General features: G+C 38.8%; 1 protein-coding gene across 8 annotated transcripts in view; it reads right to left on the reverse strand.

Moving 5' to 3' along the window:
• vps13b (vacuolar protein sorting 13 homolog B) overlaps positions 1 to 23,763 on the reverse strand; it is a 310,547-nt gene that overhangs the window by 270,650 nt on the left and 16,134 nt on the right. For all 8 annotated transcript variants that reach the window (XM_075464765.1, XM_075464763.1, XM_075464764.1 and 5 more), the window contains exons 4-7: positions 18,916 to 19,033; positions 3,505 to 3,672; positions 2,652 to 2,833; positions 1,369 to 1,543 (exon numbers count right to left, since the gene is read on the reverse strand). In XM_075464765.1, the coding sequence (XP_075320880.1) occupies positions 1,369 to 1,543; positions 2,652 to 2,833; positions 3,505 to 3,672; positions 18,916 to 19,033 (643 nt within the window). The remainder of the gene's footprint in view (positions 1 to 1,368; positions 1,544 to 2,651; positions 2,834 to 3,504; positions 3,673 to 18,915; positions 19,034 to 23,763) is intronic.

Raw genomic sequence — 23,763 nt, forward strand, 5'->3', positions numbered from 1 at the left:
GTTTTGTAAATGTACAACAGTAGTTATTAAGTCTGTATCTGGGAAATTTTGTGTGTATTTAAGTGTGTACGTAATCGTGACTGCTTTAAATTATTTCTAATACTGGAACTACAGAGAGTATATGTATGTTTACAAGTGATGTCACAATCCAACATTGAGTAACGGATCTCAATCCAAATTGAGGTGTTTTTTGACTGATTGGTATCAAGGTCACTGAGTACAACAAGTTCTCATGAAAAAGTAAAGAGCTCATTTTTGCCATCAAACAACTAAGGCCCTTAAACTTAGAGAAGTTTGGCCAAAGGCAACATCATAGCAACTTTTGACCACAGAAACTTGAGGAAAAGGTCTCAGGAAAATAAGGAAACTCTTAAGAGGTGCTTTGAGGTGACAGACTGGAATGTACTCTGTGAGCCACATAAAGATGACATTATTAGCTAAATAAACTTCTGTGTGGAGAACATCATCCCCACAAAGACAGTGAAGTGCTTCAACAATAATAAGCACTGGGTCGCCAGTGACCTGGAAAAACTTTTGAACAAGAACATGACTACAGACCTGTTGCCCTAACATACCACATCATTAAAGTCCTGGTGGACCCAGTACAATTTGCTTTTGATCCTGGAGTTAGGGCTGAAGATGCCATCATCTTTTTGCCTCAGCAAACCCACTTTCATCTGGACGAAACAGGCAGCACAGTTCTTTGTTTTCTTCAGTGCTTGCTTCCACTCAGACTCCTGTTACCTCCAGAAATACTAAGATGACTCAGTGATGGACTAGAGGATTAGTACAGGGAAGCTGTTGACCACCTTTTGAAATAGTGTGGCAACAATCACTTTATCTAGAAAGTGAACAATGCAAATGAGAAGATAGTGGATTTAAGAGGATTTCTGTTCTCCCAGCCAGCTGTACTGGGATCAGTGTGCCCAAACTTTTGCTTCTCTCTCTTTCCTAATTTTATAATGAACTTGTAGAAGATTGAAAGATTGCTCCCAATTTTAAATCAATTTGCAAGTTTCATTTTGAGACTTTTGGAAATCAGCTAATTTTGAAAATGAACATATGTGTTTTGCTTGTCTACTGGATATGAACAGTGAGCCTTTGCTATAGTGACAGAAGGGCGATTGTGTTTCTGTTTCTTGTCTTCTATCCACAAAGAGGTGATCAGGCCTGATAAAAATGAGCTATGTCAAGTTACACAATCCAGATTGTATTTGTAGAAAAAGCACAAGGAGCAGAAACAATGGTCAAAGCAAGGATATACGTCCCATTTAGAAGCAACAGAAATGGAGAGACAGAACCTCTGAACAGGACAAAGCAACATGTTGATAGTGATTCCATGAACATGCCATATAGTACAACACTCACCAGGTGAGATTGCTCCTCCATCCCTGACAAGACCAATGCCCTCTTCGCCTTCACCCTCTTTGTGTCCTCCTATTTCCCCATAGTAGAGGGCAATAATCAGCTCTAAAACCCGGATAAACATGGGTAACTGCTGATCAGTAATGGACAACTTCAGGCTTTCCACCATGGTGTGGATCTGAGAACACATGGAGGAGAACAGTACAAGATAGTAGTTTTCTTTTCGCACAATAACATGTTTCCATATTAAATTGGCTACATGTTCAACATCTTATAGTGCGCATCATCCACATAATATGAATATGACTGTGTAATACAAAATAGGCTCCTTGAAAAGACAGGTTTCACTTTCAATCTTGCTAATGTAGCTATAAACCACATCTAATAACTTAAATGTGAGTAAACGCATAGTAAAGAGTAAGAAAGGAAGCATATACAGTACGAGTTTGGATAGACCTTTTTCAAAATGAATGGCTACCTGTATCCAAACTTGACTGGTATTGTACATTTATTAAAGTAAAAACCATAAAGGGGATAAAAGAAGCTAGGTACGAATGGGAGCAGATTAAGATCGTGCAATAAGTCAGAACTGTTTGTAACTTTGTCTGAATAAATACATTTGTTATATCTGCCGGGACATTTTTGCACATTTGCTCACCCATTCTACTGAAATACGTGTACACTCTACACCATTTTACAATGGTAATTACAAAATACAAACAAAAATAAGAGCGTTTTTTCACCTTACCAGAATGTAAAGATAAGGCCAGAGGTAGGCCTGACTACATGAGACTAGGCTCAAAGTTGGGAGTCCAGTTATGCTTTAAAATCAATAACCATAAAATGCCTATTGTTATTTACTATTATTCTTCAAAAATCTGATGCTTCGTCACATACAATAGTTATTAAGTCTTGATGTTCATAATTATACAACATGGTTGTCTAGTTTTTTTAGGGAACACTCATTAAAGTGTTCAAGCAAAGCCATAATTATCTTCGGGGTACTCTACTCCAATTTACCTCAAAGACAACATCATTATTTTAGTAAAAACTATAGTGAAAAATTAACTGAAATGCTGACAAAAGACCACTCGCGTCAGATAGCATTTATGTGAAAGCAAACCACTGCCAATATTTTAGTTACGAAATCTATTTGTGGTGGCTCTTGCATACTTATGTACGAAATTACATGTGAAAAAAAACAACTCATTTAAAATGATTCATTATGAGACATGTTAGAACAATAGAACGTCTTGATTTTTTAACTAAAATTTGGAGTTGCTCACTTTGATGACAGCTGGGATCTTAGAATTGATGTTGTCGTAGGTAAAATGAAGGCGTGTTCTGAAGGAGCATTTGTATAACAGGGGATCCTGGTAGAACTCGATCTTGCCACTAGCATTCCGCTTGTCCAAACACACAGTGCAGTCTGCAAAGTTTATAACTTTTCTCAGGACCAGCTCTGGAGCTGCAAAGAGAGAGAGAAAAAGAAAAAAAAGTCAGGTATTTTTGCACTGAACAAATGAGAGAAGCGCCCATTGTGAACCTATGTCGTGAATCCATTTATCATTCAACCCATTAGCAGTTGTGATAAATGACTAGACCCTCTGCTCTTCCCCAGCCCTCCACAGGAATTATTCCCCTTTAAACTGCTCTTTTGCAGGAAGCCACGAATGGAGCAAAACTCCATTCACTTGGACAATGATCATGGAATCCAAGTATTGAAGCAATTCAGTCAAAAAAAATTTTCACATGTGCTTTATAAATAAATTTGACCATGACCTTGTACAACAGAGGGGCTGGATCTTGGTGTTTGGGGTGTCTATCTAAGTCGTCTACTGAGAGAGTTCATCTGTGTTACCTGCCAATGCTGTGTATGACATCATCAACAACATCCCAATTAATTCATGATAATCTTTGAAGATTTCTAACAAACCTCTCTCTGCTACACGTCAACTCTCAATTTTTCTTCTATTTTTTCTTCTTTTTTCCTCTAGTATTTATTTTTCATCAATCATACACAATATACTGCAGAAATTCCTTTCAGGGATTGATAAAGCACTATCAAAGCCAATATAAATTCATTGACTATGCATTTATTAGTTATTCTCACAAACCAAAGAAGTAGCAATCACTCACCAGTGATGTCCATGAAGGCTCTCTCCCATATTTCATCCACAGTGTAGCACTCTGCTGAAGTAATGTTGACCGAAAGCACGATGTCATCTTCCACGTACTTAAGGATCAGGTTGTTTACCACGATGTTCACGTTGTTCACCACACGTCTGATCAGACTCTGTACATAACCTAAATTCACATGGGTAAATACATGAAAAATATGCACAAAAAGACACAAAAAAAGGTTTACAGAAAGCACACCTAATTATACAGAGCGACACATACTGGCATAGTGGCTATATAAGCATTAATCTAATGTAAGGCCCGACCGATTATCGGCCCCACCGATATATCGGGCCGATATTTAGCATTTTGGGGATATCGGCACCGGCCATACTTTCCATAAATTTCCACCGATAAGTTTATATAATTTTCACAACCAATTTTGCAGCCGTTTCGTTCTGAACGCTTCTTCTGCTCTCGCTCTCGCCAATTTGAGTTCATGAGCATTGCCCCGCCCGTCACAGCATCTGATTTGTTTGGCACACGGAATACAACCAATCAACACGCAAGGCTGCGAACGGTTTCAAGGTGGCCGTGGCACAAGTTGGGGGCGGGGTGGCTACTGAACGTTGTGAACGGTTTCAAGGCGGCTGCGGTGCAAGTGGGGCCACGGTGGTGGCAGTACTACTTGAAGCAGAGAGAACAAACTCCCTTCAAGGTAAGCATATACGAAGCCTTATCCCCTGCAATAAGTCACAATCACACCAACGTGGCAAAAGCACGGCACCACAACGTCTTTATTAGTGTATACAACTAGTGAAAATGGTCCATTTGATCTGTGTAACCACGCAAACCTTTAGCTCATGTAAGGATAACCAGAATGACAGTGAATACTCCTCACTGAAACGGTTGTCCATAAAGCAGTCTCAGCATAGTGTACAGTAATTTTTAAACCCCCACATGGAAACGTGAACGTGTCTGTAGTTCTACACGAAAGGTGGACTGAAAGCCATGGTTAATGAAGACCAAATAAAACGTGTTTGTGTTTGTTCCTGAGACTAACCATTTGTTAGTGCAAGTCTGCTAGCTATTTGGTAGCCTGCCGGTGTGAGAGCCTATCTTGTTCCGTAACAACTGGTTACCCAGCACATTAGAACCAACGGTGATTGGTCGTATTGTCCCTCTTAATTAACTTTAATAGAATTAAGTTTTGGCCAGTCGCTGCGTTTCAAACATCTGGAGTAACATCTTGTTACGGGTAGCCAGACAGGCTGTCACACCACCACCAAGTAGCTAGCAGGCTTGTGCTAACAACCATGGTGTTAGGTAACTTCATGAAGCCGTACGCGACGCGACTCAGATGGTTCATTGTAAAGTTGTACAGGGATGTTTATGTTTATTTTACTGTTTAGAAATGCTATAAGCAGCTCCCTACACTTGATTTTTAGTTCTCAGTCAGTTCATTTTCTATTACTTCTTAATATAAAAATAGCATATATTCAAGTTTTCTCATAGCAGGGAGTGATTTTTTTTTATTATTGATAATTATGTATTTATATTATTATTTTATTTCCCGTTTTATTCTAAGTTATGTTTAGCTTTATTTTACAAATGCTGCTGGCAGCTCCCTGCACTTTTCATTTTTACAATTAAAAAGACTTAAGGGATATGAAAGTTTGTGTCAGTGTGTGCAATTTTTAATTTATTGTTAATAATGTTTCTATTTATCGGTTGCACATATCGGTTATCGGCCTCCCATTTCCATAATTATCGGTATCGGCCCTGAAAAAACCATATCGGTCGGGCCCTAATCTAATGTACCAAATTCACCAATCATAGATGTGCTGTGGAATCCTAATTGGGTCCTTAGGTGACACCGCAAGACTCAATACAGCCAAGTCACAATATTTGTGAATGAAAACATGAAAACTAGAGTTTTTTGCTGCCATTGTTGAAATTTGTTGCATATTAAAGGAGTGCATCATATACATGATCTAGTTTAAGGTCATACTAAGTGATATAGTTGTAGCTAATTCATGTCTCCTTGTAGGAACAATGCAAATAGCGAATTGGATCGTTACACCGTACAAAGATTGTTGGAGTAGCTCTTACATACATACCACATCATTTGAAACTCAACAGAAAATAGGGTAAAGGGCTAATTCTGGGTTCGTATAATCTTTGCTAAAAGTTTTTGTTTGTTTGTTTGTTTTTTTTACATTTAATAACATGTAGAAAGATTCAAGCAACATCATCACAAAGGTTTGTGACAAGCTCCTGAGCAGAGATGGCCAGGCATTTAATAGCACCTGCTGACAAAAAGATGACAAAAAAGAATCTATGATTATCCAAGGGGATCAAATCCTTTTGACAAGAACAGAAAACAATTTTGGATTTAGGCCATCAAATGGGCAGACTGTAGTCCAAATAGTCCCTGCCTCTGCAGTGCCACTGTCTCCAAATGTAAAACTCCCATGACATATAATTATCTTTAGCCACTAAAAGACAACATTATCACACACATCTAAGCATTTGTAGCAGATAACGCTTTGTATAAACACTTGACTTATGAGATCACACATTTGGCATCTCTAAAATGAATTTACTTTCTAAAGCAGTTTAGGGATCTGGTCATTTTCAAATCACATCTGATAATTAAGGCTGAGTACAACTGAACCAAGGTTACCCATGAAACTATCGGAACTATCATGTTGTGCGTGGCATGAAACAAGATTAAATAATTCTGGTAATTAAATACCCGAACAGCACCTCCTCCTGAGTATTGCGTATCTTGGGCACGCGTGATTGCTTGATTTCTGAAACCTCTATCCTTGTGTAAGGAAAATAGCTGGTCACCCAAAGCCAGGAATTCCGTGAGTTTCCTCGTATTGGCTTTACTTTTGTCTCTGCTGATACCAGTGAAAGGTGGTCCCATCCTAAGCTTGACTGACAATCTACACCAACATATTGTCTTGCACTTTGGGAAGAGCATCCTTGAAAAAGTGGGGGAGTGTGAGAAGATGTCAAAGAAGCTTGCACGCTACAGAAACCACCTCCGTTTCAATCTGAGATGCAGGCATCACAGTGTCACAGTACAGCTAAGCTCTACTATCAAAGGCCAAACAGCAGAATAGATACTACTGAAGCCACAAGCCAGAATAAGACAAAACCATGGATGCACTTACATACAGGATGGATCAGACAGGCAAGAGAATTTTAGCTTTTCTACATTATTAAATCATAGAGCTGTTTCAAGTTTCATTGAAAAGACTCTGCTATCACAAGTACAAGGGATGGCAAAAGCATAAATTCCAATCTCTACATCTGAGAGTAAACGCTTCTCTCAGAGCATCAGAATCTATCATACAAAACCACCAGGACATTAGGCATATGGATATCCAGGACTACTGGGTGAAAAACTTATCAGATAGGTGCCTCACCCAACAAGAGAATTAAATCTTAGCCAAAGGGCTCAACTATAGCTACAGTGACAGACCTCAAAGCTGCCACTGAATCAGCAATAGGGAATAACAACTAATGGTGACGGTAGCAGCAGCCCTTTTCAGCATGGAAATTCCTCCTACTTACCTTGGACTCTCGGAAAGAAAGGCAGTAACTTCTCTCAGAAGAGATAGACAAAAACACACCCATTTTTTCCAACAGTCGAGGAAAGCGGCACAGTGGTTCTCAAAACAACTGATTCCAACACCTACAAGGCTCTGAGGAGGGACCCAAAAACCAGCTATGAAAAGAAAGTCACTGACTAACAAAACCTGGAAAAGGAGAAAGCAATGGGCCATCCTTTTTATTACGTGAAGACGCCATGGGTGCACTGATAGTAGGGCTGGGCGATGAAACGATACCGATAGCTATCAAGGAATAACTTTTCCTCAATAGAAATATGAAACATGGTCGATATACTTTTCGATACATTACATCCTTCCATCTTTTGACAGACAATACGAATATCCAATGACAACGAGAGTTGCGTCGCACTGAACCAATCACATGGCTGGAATAGAGTCATGCCAGCAGCTAGTCGTGGCGTGTTTGTTTGTGCTGCTGCAGCCATATAAAAAAAAGAAAATGAGTGCTCCCTCGGAAGAAACGACGGAAGATACAGCCCAAGGCGTAAGGGATGACATTGTTGATAAGAAGGGCCCGAAAAGTTTGGTGTGGAGGTATTTTTGTGTTTTGAAGTCTGACATGAAACATAATAGTGTGCACTGCAAATTATGTCGAGCACATGTTCCAACAAAGACAGGGAATACCACTAATCTTTTTCATCACCTGAAGCAGCGCCACCCATTTGAGCACGAAGAATGCAAACTTTTACAAACACAGCAAGTGCTAATCATCCCCCAATAACACGGCCTGCGCAGACCATAGAGTCTGATTTATCCAGCGCCATGCCGTATCACAAAAACTTCTAAGAGACACCGTGATATTACAAATGCTTATTGTATTGCAAAAGACATGCTACCAATAAGCACGGTGGAAAATATGGGGTTCAAGTGGATGCTAAAAGTTATGGACCCGATATATATATCGATATAGACTGATACAAAAAAAAATATTGTGATATGACTTTCATATCGCCCAGCCCTAACTGATAGACATCCTAACTTACAAAAAGAAGGAGCTCCAGTCAAACCCATCATTGGCAGCATCAACTTAGTCACACTATTGCAAAACAGCATTTTTTTTAGCCACTCTGGTAGTGTCACGTCCATGGGGTTTTCCCCATGTCTTTAGTTCTTTTGAGTTTTATCATGTGTTAGTTTATCTCACATATTATTTTTAAGTTCATGTTTAGTTTAGTTTTGCCATTGTTTTTTCCCTCACTTCCCACTTCAGGTCATTAGTTCACTCACGTCACCTGTTCATTGTCCTTAGCTGCACCCACTCACTAATCACCCTCCTCAATATTTAGTTTCCAGGTTTCCCCATGCATTTTGTCAGATCCTTGCACCTTCAATACGCCAAGCCAAGTTAAGTTCCTTCATGTATTACCAAGTCATGTTCTTTGTTTTGTTTTTTTCTTAGCCATGTTTTTGTCACCACAGTCTAGTTTTGTCTTCCACTTTATGATAACCTTGTTTTTTTTTTAAAATAAATAAGTTTGCTTCTGAAGTCCACATCCGTGTTCTCCTACGTCTCGCACCCACCCATCGTGACAGGTAGGAAACACCCCACATGACTTACAGAACTCTACAGAATTTATTAACAATGTCCAAAATCTGAAACTAGTGCCAGTTTCTCACTTCTTTAATGTATATCATCATCTGAAGCAATGGAGAAAGACCAGAAATACAACAGGACCAGATATCAACCTCTCTACCACCTTTTTTAAATATTCTGACAGTTGGGGTGCCAGGTAGCTCAACTGGTTGAGCGGGCACTCCATATACAGGGGCCAAAGCTCCTTGACTCATCCAACCTGGGTTTGAGTCGCAGTAGCAAAAAAGATTGTGACATTGCAGCACTGAGATAAACGCTGAAAGCTACACACCGGACCAGAATTTGTTTATTGGCTTGCACCAGCCACTGGAACACAAACTGGCTGTCACACCTACATATTTCCATTCCATATGCTGCAGGAATGTCTGAGAATCTCATTGCACTTCAAAAACAGCAACAACCTCAGATAAAAACTGCTTCATCCCAAGGATAAAACACCAAAACAATCTGAGAATATTAGAGGTGCACCGAAATGAAAATTTGTGGCCGAAACCGAAACCGAATAATAATTAATCACTTGGCCGAAAACCGAAACCGAATATTACAGTTCAGTTAAGTTATCAAAAGTTAGATTTTTCACCATTTTTAAATATTGCTTAAATCTACGCCTTACAATAAATGTTTAAACATGTTTTTCAAAGAAAATAAATGTTTATTTGAAATCTTCAAAAGTTATTACTAATAACTATAACTAAAGATAAGTTTCATTAATTCCCATTTTCAATTCATTCTGGGTTTTTTTTCATTCATTTCATACAACAAAAAATACAACATATTATAAAAGCGTTCCAACACAAAAATGTAAAAACATGCAATATAACAAATTATCTGAGTGTCCTAGCCTGCTCCTTCAGGAACAGTGGCAGCATTTTTTGTAGTTTGTGTGTTTTGCCTTTAAGTGATATTTTAGACTGAAACTACTACGGTGAGAAGACAATTCAACTTGGCTGTAAATGCAGGAGTTTTTATTTTTAATTTATTTTGAAATGCATGCTTTTACGTGGAAACAAGTAAAACAGGAAGTAGCGTCGGTTAGCTCCGAGAGCTTCACACAGAGACCGAGGAGCACCTGTAGCGGTGATGTTACCTGCTAGTTTATTTTTATTTTATTACTCCATGCTTCGTGGTGTTTGCTGGAACTGTGTGAATGTGATGCAGAGGAGAAGTGTAAGTTAAAGAATCCTAGTTCTGACCGTGAAGATTGCCCCTGGGGAATGACTCTGCCTCAGCAGCTAAAGTGGCCAGTATTACTTTGATTATTTATTGGTACCAGCGACAATGCTAAGAATGCTATTTCTTTAATGATTACAACAACTAATGTTGTATTTTATTTTGTTTACTTGAACATTTAGTTATACGGTGTTGATGTGGCGTTAATAAACATCTGTGAAAAGAACCGGAGTCTCGCATTGAATCAATGGGCGGCATATTGGCAGAGTTTACAGATGACTTTGGTTCTGTCGACTCCGCCGTCTGGAAGTGGATAATTTTGCGTCACCACTATTCGGCCTCCGATTCGGCCACTCATTTGGCTTTCGGCCGAAAGCCGAATGTGTTTTTTTTTGCGTTTTCGGCCGAATATTTTCGGTTGCCGAATATTCGGTGCACCTCTAGAGAATATGTATTCCAGTGCAAAAAGGAGGGGAGAGTACACAACCACTTCACAAGCAAATGGGATAACACAGAAGGATATGCACTTCAGGTCAAGATTTAGTGATCCACCTACACTGCAAAGATAAAGTGCATTCTTTTTTTTGGACACTAATAGATACATTCCAGATAGGGAGGACAGATGGTTTGAGAGAGGAGTGAAAGAAGACATCTGAAGCTGTTGTCAGACATGAACACCAGAGATGTTCAGGAGAATGTGCAGACAATTTGATCGGTTCTTTTTCCACAGTAACCGTTCACAGGGACATCGCAGCAGGTGGCTTCCTGCAGAACATGCACTGTTCTGGCTGGAGATGTGAGTGAGTGGGTGCACGGCACCTAGAGCGCATAGAACACAGAAATTAAACAGTGGAACTTGCTGTTTTATTTACAACACGGTGAAAACAGCAGATGAAGCTCCTCAATGTGTTTGTTTTACTGCATGTACCTCTATGTATCCACAAAAGTGGGGATTGAATGGAAAGCAACACAGGTCAGCAAAAAGGACAAGCTCTCACCAGCACATACACCTGCTCACCTAGCGCAGGTATCATAGAATATACTGTATACTAATGCGTTCATACATTACCCCACACAATGATCCTTCACAAGGTGTGCAGAGCGAATGTTGCAAACATTTGCATTCTCACATGCCATCACGCCAGAACATCTCTAGAACATTCAAGGATTCTAGCGCGTATGTGAAAGTGGCTTGTGTTAAACAAGAAAAATACACCCTAAACAGAGGAGGTGGCCTTAGGTATCACCTACCTAACACTTACAAAGAGGCCTCGACTCTCCTCCCCAGGCTGTTTCAAAACCATTTGCACCTTCAATCATGTGACCTTGAATCACGGTCTGGTAGATAAAGACCTCACTGACGACAGCAATCTAAATTATCAATGACAGACTGAGGCCCCATCCACACGTAGCCGGGTATCTGCTAAAACGAATATATTTTTCTACGTTTGGACCTGTCATCCACATGAAAACGCATAAAAACGCATCGTAAACGAATGTTTTTAAAAACTCCGGGCAAAGTGAAGATTTTTGAAAACTCCGTTTATGCAGCTGCGTGTAGACAGAGATAACTGGAGTTTTACGTTTTCGAACGTCACAATATGCGCCAAAACAACAACAAATCTGCTTTAAAGTCTAAAGTGCGACCTTTGTTCACTGAAGAAGCATGGATGTCTTGAGAACTGTGGTGGTTATTATTGTGCAGGCGCTGTTTACAGCCTTGATTTTACACGCCCAAGTCGTACTCCCAGAGGAATGGCGTGACAATTTCGCATGTCCCGGTGTCCTCACTCCTGTCGCTTTCGGAATTATTACGTCCTCATATCGAGGGGCAGTCCACTGTCATGCGATCACCTGTCAGTGTGCTCAAAAAAGTTGCATGCACACTTTATTATTTAGCTGACTAGGGCAGATTGCGCAAAACAGCAAATGCATTTGGGTTGTCAAGACAGGTGAAAACGCAGATGTTCGGTTATGTGTGGAAGGTGTTTTTTTCGAAAACGAGGTAATGTGGATACAAATTATTTTATAAACGGAGGGGGGGAAACATTCGTTTTTAAAAATACCCGGCTACGTGTGTACATAGTCTCAAATGAGAGAAACTGGGGAGAAAAACTGACACTTTCTCTTGAACAAACAGGTCAGAAAAACATATTGAATCACTAGGAACTACTTATATCCTGGACATGTATAACGAGTGAAAGAATCGTCTCCGTGTCAGCTGGAACTGATTAATAGAGATCAGTCAGACAAGTCAGTTTGAGTCCTGCAAAACGAGCGCGTAACCCCTAGCCGTAGTCCAGTCATGTTGTGTGAACATATAAGGACTTTAAAACTCACAATAACAAAAGAAACGCATTGTGCCAAAAATTAGTTTTTGACCATCTGTCATCGTATGTGCACACTGTGCAAAAATAATGCAAATAATCACTCCTGAATGTACACGCTCAACTGGATTCAAATGGGCTTAGGCACTCCACACATACTCAAAAGTTCCATCTTTTTGGTTCTTAGTGCCGGCGTATATTAATATAGCCAAATTCCAAAAAAAGTTGCTGTCATTTACATATGTTTCGGTTAGTTTTGTCAGATGGCTAAACATGTCACAAATTGTGTCTGAAAAGCAGCCTATCAAGGCTATATGTCCACTCCCGGTTACTCCGATTCCCTGGCCATGCGTGTATACTGGAAAAAACAGAGTAGTCCAATTCAATTGCCACATTAAACTCTAACTGTTCTAACGAACAAACAATTTAACTGTGCATGCAACTGTACTGAGTCACCAGTCACAGATGGTAAAGCTGAAAATTGTCTGCTTCCTGTGCCCTGCCAAACAATCAGTGGATCCCAAGTAAACATTTCTAATTATTGATGCAAACATCATTACTATATCAATCTACTGAAGCTATCAAAGAAGGAGAGCAGAAAAACAACCAAAGTAAAAAAAAAAAAAAAATGATTGCTATTATTTATTTGTATCTCACAAGAATTCTCGATAAATGATTATCGTTTATTAAAGAAGCTTATCAGAATCTCATGATTGGTTTGCCACCTTCGATATGCATACATCCGGTAATGCTTTTAAGCAACATACCAATTTCATAGGACACATCAATTTAGTTACGAGACACCATAACAGAAATAAAAGTCTCAAGTTAAACGTCTTCAATTGAAGGCTCAAAACGAATGAACCCCTGCTTTCCTCATGGGTTGTAAAAAAGAAGAGGTCCTGACATGTTATTTTTCAGCTCAGTATATTCCTCACAAATATAGGCTATTTTTTTAAAGGAATTACATATCCATTAAAAATTGTGAATTTATGACTCTCTGATGGTCTTTCCTGTTCCCTCAGATGCAAAGTCCTGTTTTCCCGAAACTATGCACATGCCACCTCAAATAAATCCCATTCAGACCTATTAAACAACACAGAGCCCTGTATGTTCACTTTAATATATCCAAGCTGCCTTACATAAGTGCCCACATTCATTCATACATGGAAAAATAAGATTTTATACTGTATTTACACAGAGAGGTACTGAGGGCACAGCCAACTCGATTGATAATAAATAACACTCTGCCAATAACATTAATGAGAAGAATGAAGAGACAATTAGGCACCTCTTATTTTTTTTACTTTTTTTTAAAAAACACCTCATAATAATTAATTAAACATTTATTTCATATAATGAATGGACAAGTTTGAGTCATTACTTTCGACATGTAATCCATTAATGAAGATTCAATAAATGAGAGACTTTCAACCAGAAAATCCATTCTACAAAAAAAGGAAACAAGATATTTTATAACAGATGTTTTGAGGTTGAAATGTGGGAAGATGGCAGATTTTCTGAAATAAATAAAGAAATAAATATATGTTTCAACCACAAGCAAGCCATAAAAGATGAAGGATTGTTACAGACTGGATTTTTAAAGACTGAGGTAACCATCCTGTAATGTTACCAGTAACACCAAACAGCTTCTGTGACACGCAGAAACAAAGGTTACACCTAACATAATAAGGTTTTTATGTAACAAAATGATAACAGATCTGACACTTTCAACAATAAAACATGAAAACATGCAGTAATAATCCTTTCAAACCACAAGAGAGATGGCATTATTTATTTCTGCCATATCAACTTAAACTCAGAAATGACAAGTTGAAATATATAAACCCTAACTACTTTTGCCATATTTCCAAACCAAATGTTTATCTTCCTGGACCTACATGCCTGACTGAGGATGTAACAGAATCAATAATTAGGCAGAACTAAATGGTGTTGTTGATAAAAATATTTAGATGAATTGGTTAACTGTTCTGCCATTTAAACACGGGTCCAACTACATATTAGCAAAATCTAATTAGCAAAACTCTCATGAGTTTGCTGCCTGACCAAACAGAGTGGCAGGCAGAGTGGATGACATAATACAAACTCAACCCATAAATGCTGTGTATGTTCAGAATAGTTTTGCATGGTCCTACATGCATGTGCTCGTCTGTGTGGGCCTGGCTAGTTTCTTGCATGGATGAATGTGTGTGTGACAGAGTGAGAATGTGTGTGTTTGTTTGCATATACCTATGGTTCTAGGGTCAGTTAGAAAACTGCAGGTGAACCTGCGATCCGGGCAGTAAAAACAGCACTTTACCCAATGCTATTTGTCTCTCTCTTTTAACCTCTCTTGTATTTGTTATGCCTCCTGTTGCTTTACACCAAGTCCAAGGAGCCTGTCCATCTCTCTGCAAGCTACCTCATAGCTCTGAACTTCTGTAAACAATTGACACAGCCAACACCTGTTGCAGCACAGCAAAAAAGTCCACTTAAAACTGTTCAAGCATAAATTACTGGAAAAGACTGCTCCTTTATTTGATCTGAGAAAAGGCCAAGTTCTCTCTTCTGTGCAATACAGAAAGAAAAACTATACTGTACACGCTTACCATTCTAAAGTATGAGAAACTATTGACCTTGCCAGTCAAGGAGAGAATGACAATGGGATTAGATGAGGATTTTACCAGTAAATTGGTCCTGTGGGGTTGTTTTAAAACATGACTGATACAAGCAATGTTATCAAGAGAAGGCATACCCAATACAAGATACAATGCTTTTCTTTTTTTTGGAGAAATGGGAAAGAAAAGAATGTAAACATAGTGATCCACTTTTCTCTCTTCTGTCTTGACAGGTTTCCTGCAGGACTGTGGAAACATTGCACGCCTATATGACTACAAGGTTACAATCACCAGTAATATCAACCACCAAATAATGTTTTGTCAATAGCCCTGGGGACTTTTATAGTAAAATGGTAGATTACCAGGAATCAAACCACACATGGCATACAAAATCCCAATAACAGAAGAAAGCTTGAGGGAACTTTTGGATATTCTCCATCAATAAGAAATCCTTTCTGGTAATACCAGAGTAGCTTTCATATTTATTTTATAGGCAAAGGAACCAGTAACAGGGCAGTATTTGCACTGGACCGTGGATTTATCTCAGAAGTCCATTTCGTTTCATGCAAATCTCAAACTGAAAGTTATTTCAGAGTCACTGAAACTCATTTGGCCCAGCAAACATTTAGCTGGTCTAAATGTTTGCTGGGCTACTTTGGTATGAAGCAAAAAAAATATATATATAAGCTGCATTCAGCTCATGGTAGCTGGTTTATCTTTAACTGCCTGAGTATTAACCTTACAGTTTTATGTACAGCTAGTTTCAGATTTAGGGTTCCAGAATTCTGACATCAGCAGGCCATCTTCATTTTGGCTATGTGGTAGGCTTATTATGACACACATTCGCATCCATCTACCCTAAAAATGTCTGCATTATAACAGCTCAAACTTTCACAAGATGAGAACCTCAATATCCAGACACCTATAATCCCTGTCCGCAGCTGAAAATTAATCATACTGTAGGAGGACGGGTATGTGTTATTTCAAATCCACTGCGAAATGCTCCAAAAATCCTCCAGTGGCTGAATGTATGCCAGTAAAACAAACCATTACTTGCTTTGCATTTGGTTTGAATTCATAATTAGGTAGGGAGTGTCTCTTCTTTTCCTGTGCCATAAATGCTTCCTTCACCTAGAGATACTGTCATGCTATAGAGACTCTTCATGCTAAATGAAAAAAAGAGAAAAAGATATATAAAAAAAAAGATTTTAAAAAGATTTTGTCAATTATTATAATTGTTCAGCTTTTAAATTACTAACCGAAGTATAGCCTCTGATCTATCCAACTGACAGACGCCAATGCTAAACCTTGAGTAAAACAATCCAGTGGAAACTTGTGACAATCAATTCCATTTGAAGTCACATAAAACAAAACACATTTTCAATAGTGTGTAGAGTAAAAGCAGGAGTCCCCTGGAACAGACAAGTACAGTTCTCACAAACAGTGGCTAGTGGTCCCCCACAAGAAGCAGTAAACATAATCACTCACAGATTTGCCCAAGGTAGAAGCACTTGGTCTTTGGTCTCTGTGCGGCTACATGGCATATGAATTAACATCACTATTTTCCACCACAGGGTGAACAAGGAGAATAAATGTATTCAGTATGTGAGAGCTTAGGGCCAAATGAATGGATAACTGCAAGTGGCTGCTTTTTGGTGCCACCATGCTTTGTTTTGGTTGTTTTAAAGTGGAGTGAAAAAGATGCAGCACAGTAGTTTGTCAACATACGTGCATACGTCCATTGCCCTGTGGTAGTCTCACAAGGGTTTTCCTTAAGGAATATAATCTAAACATCACTGTCCATCACCGTCTTCTGAGACAAAAACATCAAAGAGCAACAAACTTTATTTTAGATACATGCAACTAAAGAATGAATTATGTAAGCAAAAAAGACTGCCCACATTGTTGTTTGCTGAGTCTTTGACAAAAGCTTTTCTAAAGATAAAAACTAAAGCCGCATGCTTTATTGTCTTATATCCCTCCGAGAGATGCATAATATCTCCATACTATCCAATATCTGTATTGTCCAATAACAGCTTTAAAATGAAATATTGCATACCCCAAAGTGAATGATAAAATTCTAATTCCCCCTGTTCGTGATATTACCAGGATAGTTACTTTGATAACATCAACCAAGGTTGTTCAGGAATGATTCATTTTATATTTTAGTTGAAAAATGTTGCATACTTTTAGAGTAATGCATCAGGTCTCTGAATCTGACAGTAGGCCATCACAGTCAGTAATTAGTATAGTACTTTATAGTATTATGTGTAAAGTACAAGTAGACTAATAGTTGAAATTTTACAGCAGAAGAGACAAATTTTCTTTAGAGTTAAGAGGAAAAAATGTTGATGCAAGAAATGAAAACATGTCTAGATTGTACCGATGCATTTCATAATATCTATATGACAGATATATTGACATCAGCAGTGGCAGTGTGAGTAGAGACGGTGTCAGTGTGGATTTGTTGCGATATAAAAAGCTGAACTGTGCTTTCGACAGCTTTTTTTTTTCCAATCCCAGCATTTAAAAGAAAAAAAAAAAAAAAAAAAAAACACTTTAACATGCAGTAGGCTACAGCGAAACAACATCAACTTTTAAAACGTATTTGATCTGCAAAAATCTGCAAAATTGGAACTGTTGATATTGATCCTTATTAAACAAATAACTAAAAGCATGTTGAAGCTCTTAATGTCACAGGACAGCAAAATCTGTGTCCATACCAAGAGACGTAAGAAGTCTATAAATAATATTTGTGTGCACTGATGTGATGTGTCTACGCTTTAGAAAAGCATCCTTTAAACACATTAAAAGATTCCTGATAGGTTTGGTTTGTATCTTATTCTTAAGAAAATATCCTCTGTCTGAGTCATAGCAGGTTAGTTTTACCTCATCTACCTTTTAACCTCTCCCTTTTAATTAGGGAAGGCTGGGATTACAGCACTCATCTATTTCCTTGCCATTATTGAGCTACTCCAACCTCTGACCCCTGAGTTGTCTGTATAGCCTGTAATGGGTTGAAACGAGGACCACTGGTGGAACAGTGTCGAGTGTGCAGACAAATGAACAAAGATAAACTAAAAGCCCTGGAAACACAAAGTCAAACAGAGACACATATCCACACACACATCAGGGGGATCTGTTGGAAGCAGGCCCAAAGGGAGATGCTAGGGTGTGGGGCACCCTGCTTTAACAGCTGGGGAGAGATATTATCTCATAACATCAGGCCGGGAAATAGATCCTCCCTAGATACAACCAGCCAGGAGTGTAAGTTCATATATTTAAGCATACTGGGGCTCTGGGAGCAAACCTTTGGATGGTACGCTGACCTATCTATTACAGCTTAGGGCTCCCAGTTCCCAGTCTTTTTATCCATTTCTAATTAATTTTCTATTATTTTCTACTCCTCATTGTTATATTCCAGTCTCCCATTTTCCACCTTCTTTGTCACAGCTGAAGTTTTTACCATTTAGTTAGTAACCCCAAAACCTTGTACTGGTTCTAATTGTTCCCCAAAATGTTGCGCTTCAGAGGTAATCATTAACGCTCAGTAGTAGTTTGAGCATTTCAGTAAGATTACTCTGACTTAGAGCCCATAACACATCTTATTATAAATCAAATTGTCTGTGCAAGGAAAGTAGGAAAGAAAAAAAACCTCACCGTTGTTTAATAATTAATAACAACTAATAAAAGCTAATAAGCATCCATAATCCAGACAAGACCATCTCTGTTAGGTGCAGTTAAGAGTTGCAGTGAGGCAGGTCTGGAATACATGGCCCTGTAGGAGGTCTGTACGCAAGTGGTCTTGATAAGAGCTGTCACTTTGTGATTAATTACAGACACATCCCCCAAGCTCACGCCGACTGATTTACACTTGTGAAAAACAGTGCAGTTTCTCCTAAAATCGATATTTTTCACAGAGTGAAGAGTTGCTAGATTAATTTGTACCTGATAGCAACATTGAGGTATCGGGCTTCCAACAATCCGAAATAGTTCAAGCTTTGCACTGTAAATAGTTTGAAGTAGTGTTTGCCCGGGGGGGTGGCCACAATGGGCCTGGGGCCATCACTCACCTGGGGGCAGGTCTGGGTCACTAGGGGCTGCCTGTTGGAGGCGGCGGGGCTTGGCCACAGCTTTGGAGCCATCTGAGACACTGCGACTGGTGGAGCTAGAGCTGCTGTCATGGTCATCCTAAAATAAAATAAAAGTAACGAAAATAAAGAAAAAGTCAAGATGAATTGTTGACATTTGAGGAGAAGTTTTTAATTCATAAGTTGTGGTACTTGTTTTCTGAATGTTTGCCCACCCAAGCTTTAATCATGAGTGATGCATTTGGAGAACCGTTGATCACGTCAAAATCAGCAGATAGAGAACAAACTACTAAGTATAAGTATCTAAAACTCACATTCACAGCCAGCAACAGACAAGATATTGGAAAAGCCTACAATAAATGGAGGGAAAAAATATTTTTTACAAAACAAACAAATATATATATTTATATATATATATATATACATATGTATACATTTACAATATTGTGAAGTTGGTGAGTTGTGGTCAGTTGAGTGGGTTAAAACTCAGTGTAGCATTGATTAGAGGTGACTGCAACTTTTCAAAGTCCGCCTGGGTGGTAAGCTAGTTGGACATTTTGGACAGAGAAAGGGGATATCACATGTGTTTAGCATTTAAGTGTCTCAGGAGTTGCCCCTTAACCTGACTAAGATAAACAATTTAGGTGTCAAAACCCAATATACTTGGGTACTTCATGGACATACACTTCATTCAAACATCCTCAAATGAGAAACTGAAAACCTACAGCCACACTTTCCAAGTAAGTCATGCTGACATCCTGATCAAGCACATTCCCATTATTATCTGCACATCTTTGCTGGCTCAACTAATAGTTTGTAACAATGCTTTTCATCTCTTGGTGTTTTAGTCACACAATTTTATTTCAAATACTGGCAAAATGTGGGTATACTGACAAGCATGCAGTTATCACCCAGTGTGGTAAAATAAACATGGAATGGACAAAAAGACAAGAGGTTCCGACATAAATATTTATGTTTTACTTCTCTATAGACTTAGGTGGTAGATCTAAGTCTATAGAGGGCAAGCAGTTATATCTTCAGCGATTATAGATGGGAATTGCACAACAGAGATGGAGTAACAGATATTTCATTGTGGTCCAAAGGAGTTGAGATTGGCAAACTGTAAGATGTAAATGTGTTGCTCATTACTCACGTCACGTCATTAGTAAATTTGTCATTATTTCATATTTGCATCTGTAATATTCAAAAACATCCTAATAAAAATTACGTTTATAATGAGACTTGAGAATTGTTGCAGTATTTAGACATGAGTCCATTAGAATTAGAAACAGTTTCCCTTCACTGCAGGCTCTCATATCTATACCTAAAGGAATGCATATCTCAGCAAGCCAAGAGTACACTCTGTTCAAGAGCTTGAACTGCCACTAAAGAACAAGGCTGCCAAATCTGGGAGTAGCGCAATTAAGCGCTCAATGTCACTGTGGGCAGTGAGCAAGTCTCCAGAGGTGAAAAATGCCTTTTCAGAGGGAAGCCCTGAGACAAATGAAGCCTGCCTCAGCTGCTGCGAGGTAAACTGATCCTCCAATGCCACGACAGGGCACAGGACATGGAATGAGGGATGGAAGGATAAAGAAAGAGAGAGGCACAAGAACCAGGAAAGGGGTGGGGGGCAGTTTACCCTACAGGCATGTCGACTTAGCTGTTGACCAAAGATGACAGTAGTTAAAAAAGGAAAGGGGATACTAGAAACAATGAGATAAGTGGAAAAAATAACAGAGTGAGAGAAAGTGAGACAGCAAGGCCAAGAGTAGCTGGGAGATGCAAAGAGTCAGAGAGAGCTGGAGATTATGAGACCATAGGAAAGACAAAGGAAACTGAGTAACAGGCAAGGGGACCCCCTACTCAGAGGGTAAGTGGGCACCAGTGGAGGTGTTGTCTGGCACAGGAAAACCAGACATGACCTCTGTCCCCCCCCCACAGACGTCTGACTCAGTCAGGGTCCAGCGTGTTGAGCCTGTCTAAAGGGTCAACCCAAAGGAGCTGTTCAACACATTAGCTGAACCCCACCATCACCTCCAGCTATTAGAAACAGCAACCCAGGAGATACTCAACAGTTTTCCTTGTGTAAACAAACTAGCTGTAACTCAGATACCGGAAACTAACATAGTCTTATCGGACATTGACATTGTTATTTATGTTTAAACTGTGGTGTGAATTTAAAAAACTTATAGGAAGAATACTTAGTATCTTAGTATGCAAGTCATGGCAAGCTCCTTCATTTTAGGTGGATATGGTTTACATGCACTTGTTTAAATTGTTTTAGCCTACTTTTAATAAAACAATTATTGTTTATTATCATCATTATAATCAATATTCTTTCTATTTGTATGATAATTATTGTCATTATCATTATTATTGATTATATTAATTACTACAGCATTTTGGAAGCAAAACACTGACATTTCTTATCTGAGACATTCTCTCTCTGATGTATATTGGGCCTATGGCAAAACTGAGTTTGTTTTCTATTAAGCAATGCATATTTGGGAGGAAGAATAGAATGTGGAAATGTTCAAACATTTCAATTTACTACAGAAAGAAAATGTTGGCCGAGGTTAGCAGCCAACTACCCGTCTTGCCTTCAACTGCCTGATCTTTGAAATCAAAACATTTTTAAAACTGGTTCATTTCACAATGTTTCATGAGATTAATGGGAGCATGCAGACCATTGCTGGATAAACACACTCTTTGTTATTGTTGTTTTTCCTCTGTAAGTTGCTGGCAAACTCATGCTGACATCAAAGCAGCAGGCCTGCCGTTTGGAGGCCAGGCTAGGAAAGGCGAACGCCTACTGAGTGAGAAAATAAATTAAGGAAACCCAATAGCTCCTTATCTCAGACCGACCCCCTCCTCCTCTAAATCACTCGTATGCACACATAAAAAAAACAGAAACACTTAGACACATACTGTGACTGACAAGGAGAAGTCCTGTCTTCTGTGTTGCGCTGTCTTTCTCATTATTCCACTTATTCTAGAGCTTCTCATCAAACCAAAAACCAGCTAGTATGAAGCTTGAAAAGTGAAGTCCCCGATTGTCTTTTGAATGGTTTACAGCCGACACCAAGAGGAACTAAACATCAAATGTGGCTCAGTGTTTCAAACATGCAATCATCGTGTGAGAACTTTCCAGTGATGTCAAATAGTATTCAGCCACCCTTTTACTCTAAAGTTGCTTGAATCATTGCTGACAGCCCCAATAGAATTATAGCTGAAAGGAGCAGCTCTGAAAGTTGAGTTAGATTACCTTCTCTTTAACATCCCGAAGGCTTCAAACACATCCATCAGCTCAGCTAAAAATGAGCTGCTAATGGCCTTTTAATGAAACTGTAACAAATGCAGAAAGCTATTTTAGTATGATTAAAAGGTGGGGGGATTTTCTAAAACAGAAGTAGACTAGAGAGGGCTGCAACCAGCTAGTCTCCCTCACATCTATCCCTGTTAGCAGTAACAACCCTTAATACAACAAATATGCCCTGCAATTTGTATAAAGATAGATCAACACACTACATTACAAATGTAGACCAAAAGGCACATAGTAGTGTGGAACAGCACCAACAAATGCAATCTCATAAGCAGTGCAATTATAAAGACCTATATTCTAAAAATCACTGTAGAGCAGCTGGAATCCGTGGCCGATTGGAGGGATTAGAGACTGAAATCAGCCATGATGAATATAACATTGTGTGACATTCTGAGTAATTATCTCAATGAAAACAGCTCATTACAAGAATGTGGTCTCGTCCTCTCTCTTTCTTACTCCGTTTCAGTAACTAGATCCGCCACTGGGAAAGAAAACCCACACTTACAGTGAATGAAGAAATTAAATATCATAATCATGATATGTACACGATGTGCTGAAGGATATAAACTGAAACCACATTCATAAGATACCTTTTTCAAAGCACATAAAATGTTAGCCTGTGTAGCATAAAGAGAAATTAAATCACAGTAAAGTGTAACTTTTTTTTTAGAGCTTTCTGAAAAAAGATTCAACTCACAAATTAGTCAACCAAAAGAAACCTCCCCTTCCATCCATTTAGACATGTCACACATGGTCAAACGCCAGCAAAAACACATGTAAGACGCAACTGTATATGAGAGTCAGTGATTAAGAAACAATGAGCACTTTATAGAAACATTTTCAGAACATTCGTAAAAAGTACATGTACATCAAAATAATGTGTTGCTGTCATGTAGAAAGTATTGGTCAAGTCAATTTTTTTTTCTCCTTAAAAGCCACACATACTTGTTCTCTTAGCACATAATGCGTATATTAGCCATCAGATGATGACAAAAGCCACACCAATCAGAGAGTCCTTAAGAATATGAATTAAACTCTGGTTCATCTAAAAATCTTGGAATTTTATCTATTGCAAAATAATCACTAATGTGCAGTTTACGTATTCCTGATAATTAGAAAAAAACAAATTATGTCATCTCTGCAAACTACTGCCCCAGGTTAAAGACAAGCAAAATGCATAGCGTGCTCATTTATGAGCAGGAAAGCAAGATATACAGTACAAGAAAGAAAGAATGTAGAATTTCAAAATCATTTCACTCCAATGACGGCGGGATCACAACAGTGATGATGTCAAATTGGATGTCTTTGCCAAGAATACCTCCACATTACCCAAGTCAAACTGGCTATGTTTAATATCCGACTCCAACGTGCCCAGAATAACAAAGATAAACATGAAATCCCAGTTACAGAGCAGTTCCACTGGGAGCAACAACAGGGTTTCTGACTTCTGAGTTTCTGACATCTCCTGCAGCCGTTTCCCGGCTTCATTACCCGTACATGAGAAGCAC

Source organism: Odontesthes bonariensis, chromosome 5, assembly GCF_027942865.1.
Source record: "Odontesthes bonariensis isolate fOdoBon6 chromosome 5, fOdoBon6.hap1, whole genome shotgun sequence".
NCBI classification, from domain to species: domain Eukaryota; kingdom Metazoa; phylum Chordata; class Actinopteri; order Atheriniformes; family Atherinopsidae; genus Odontesthes; species Odontesthes bonariensis.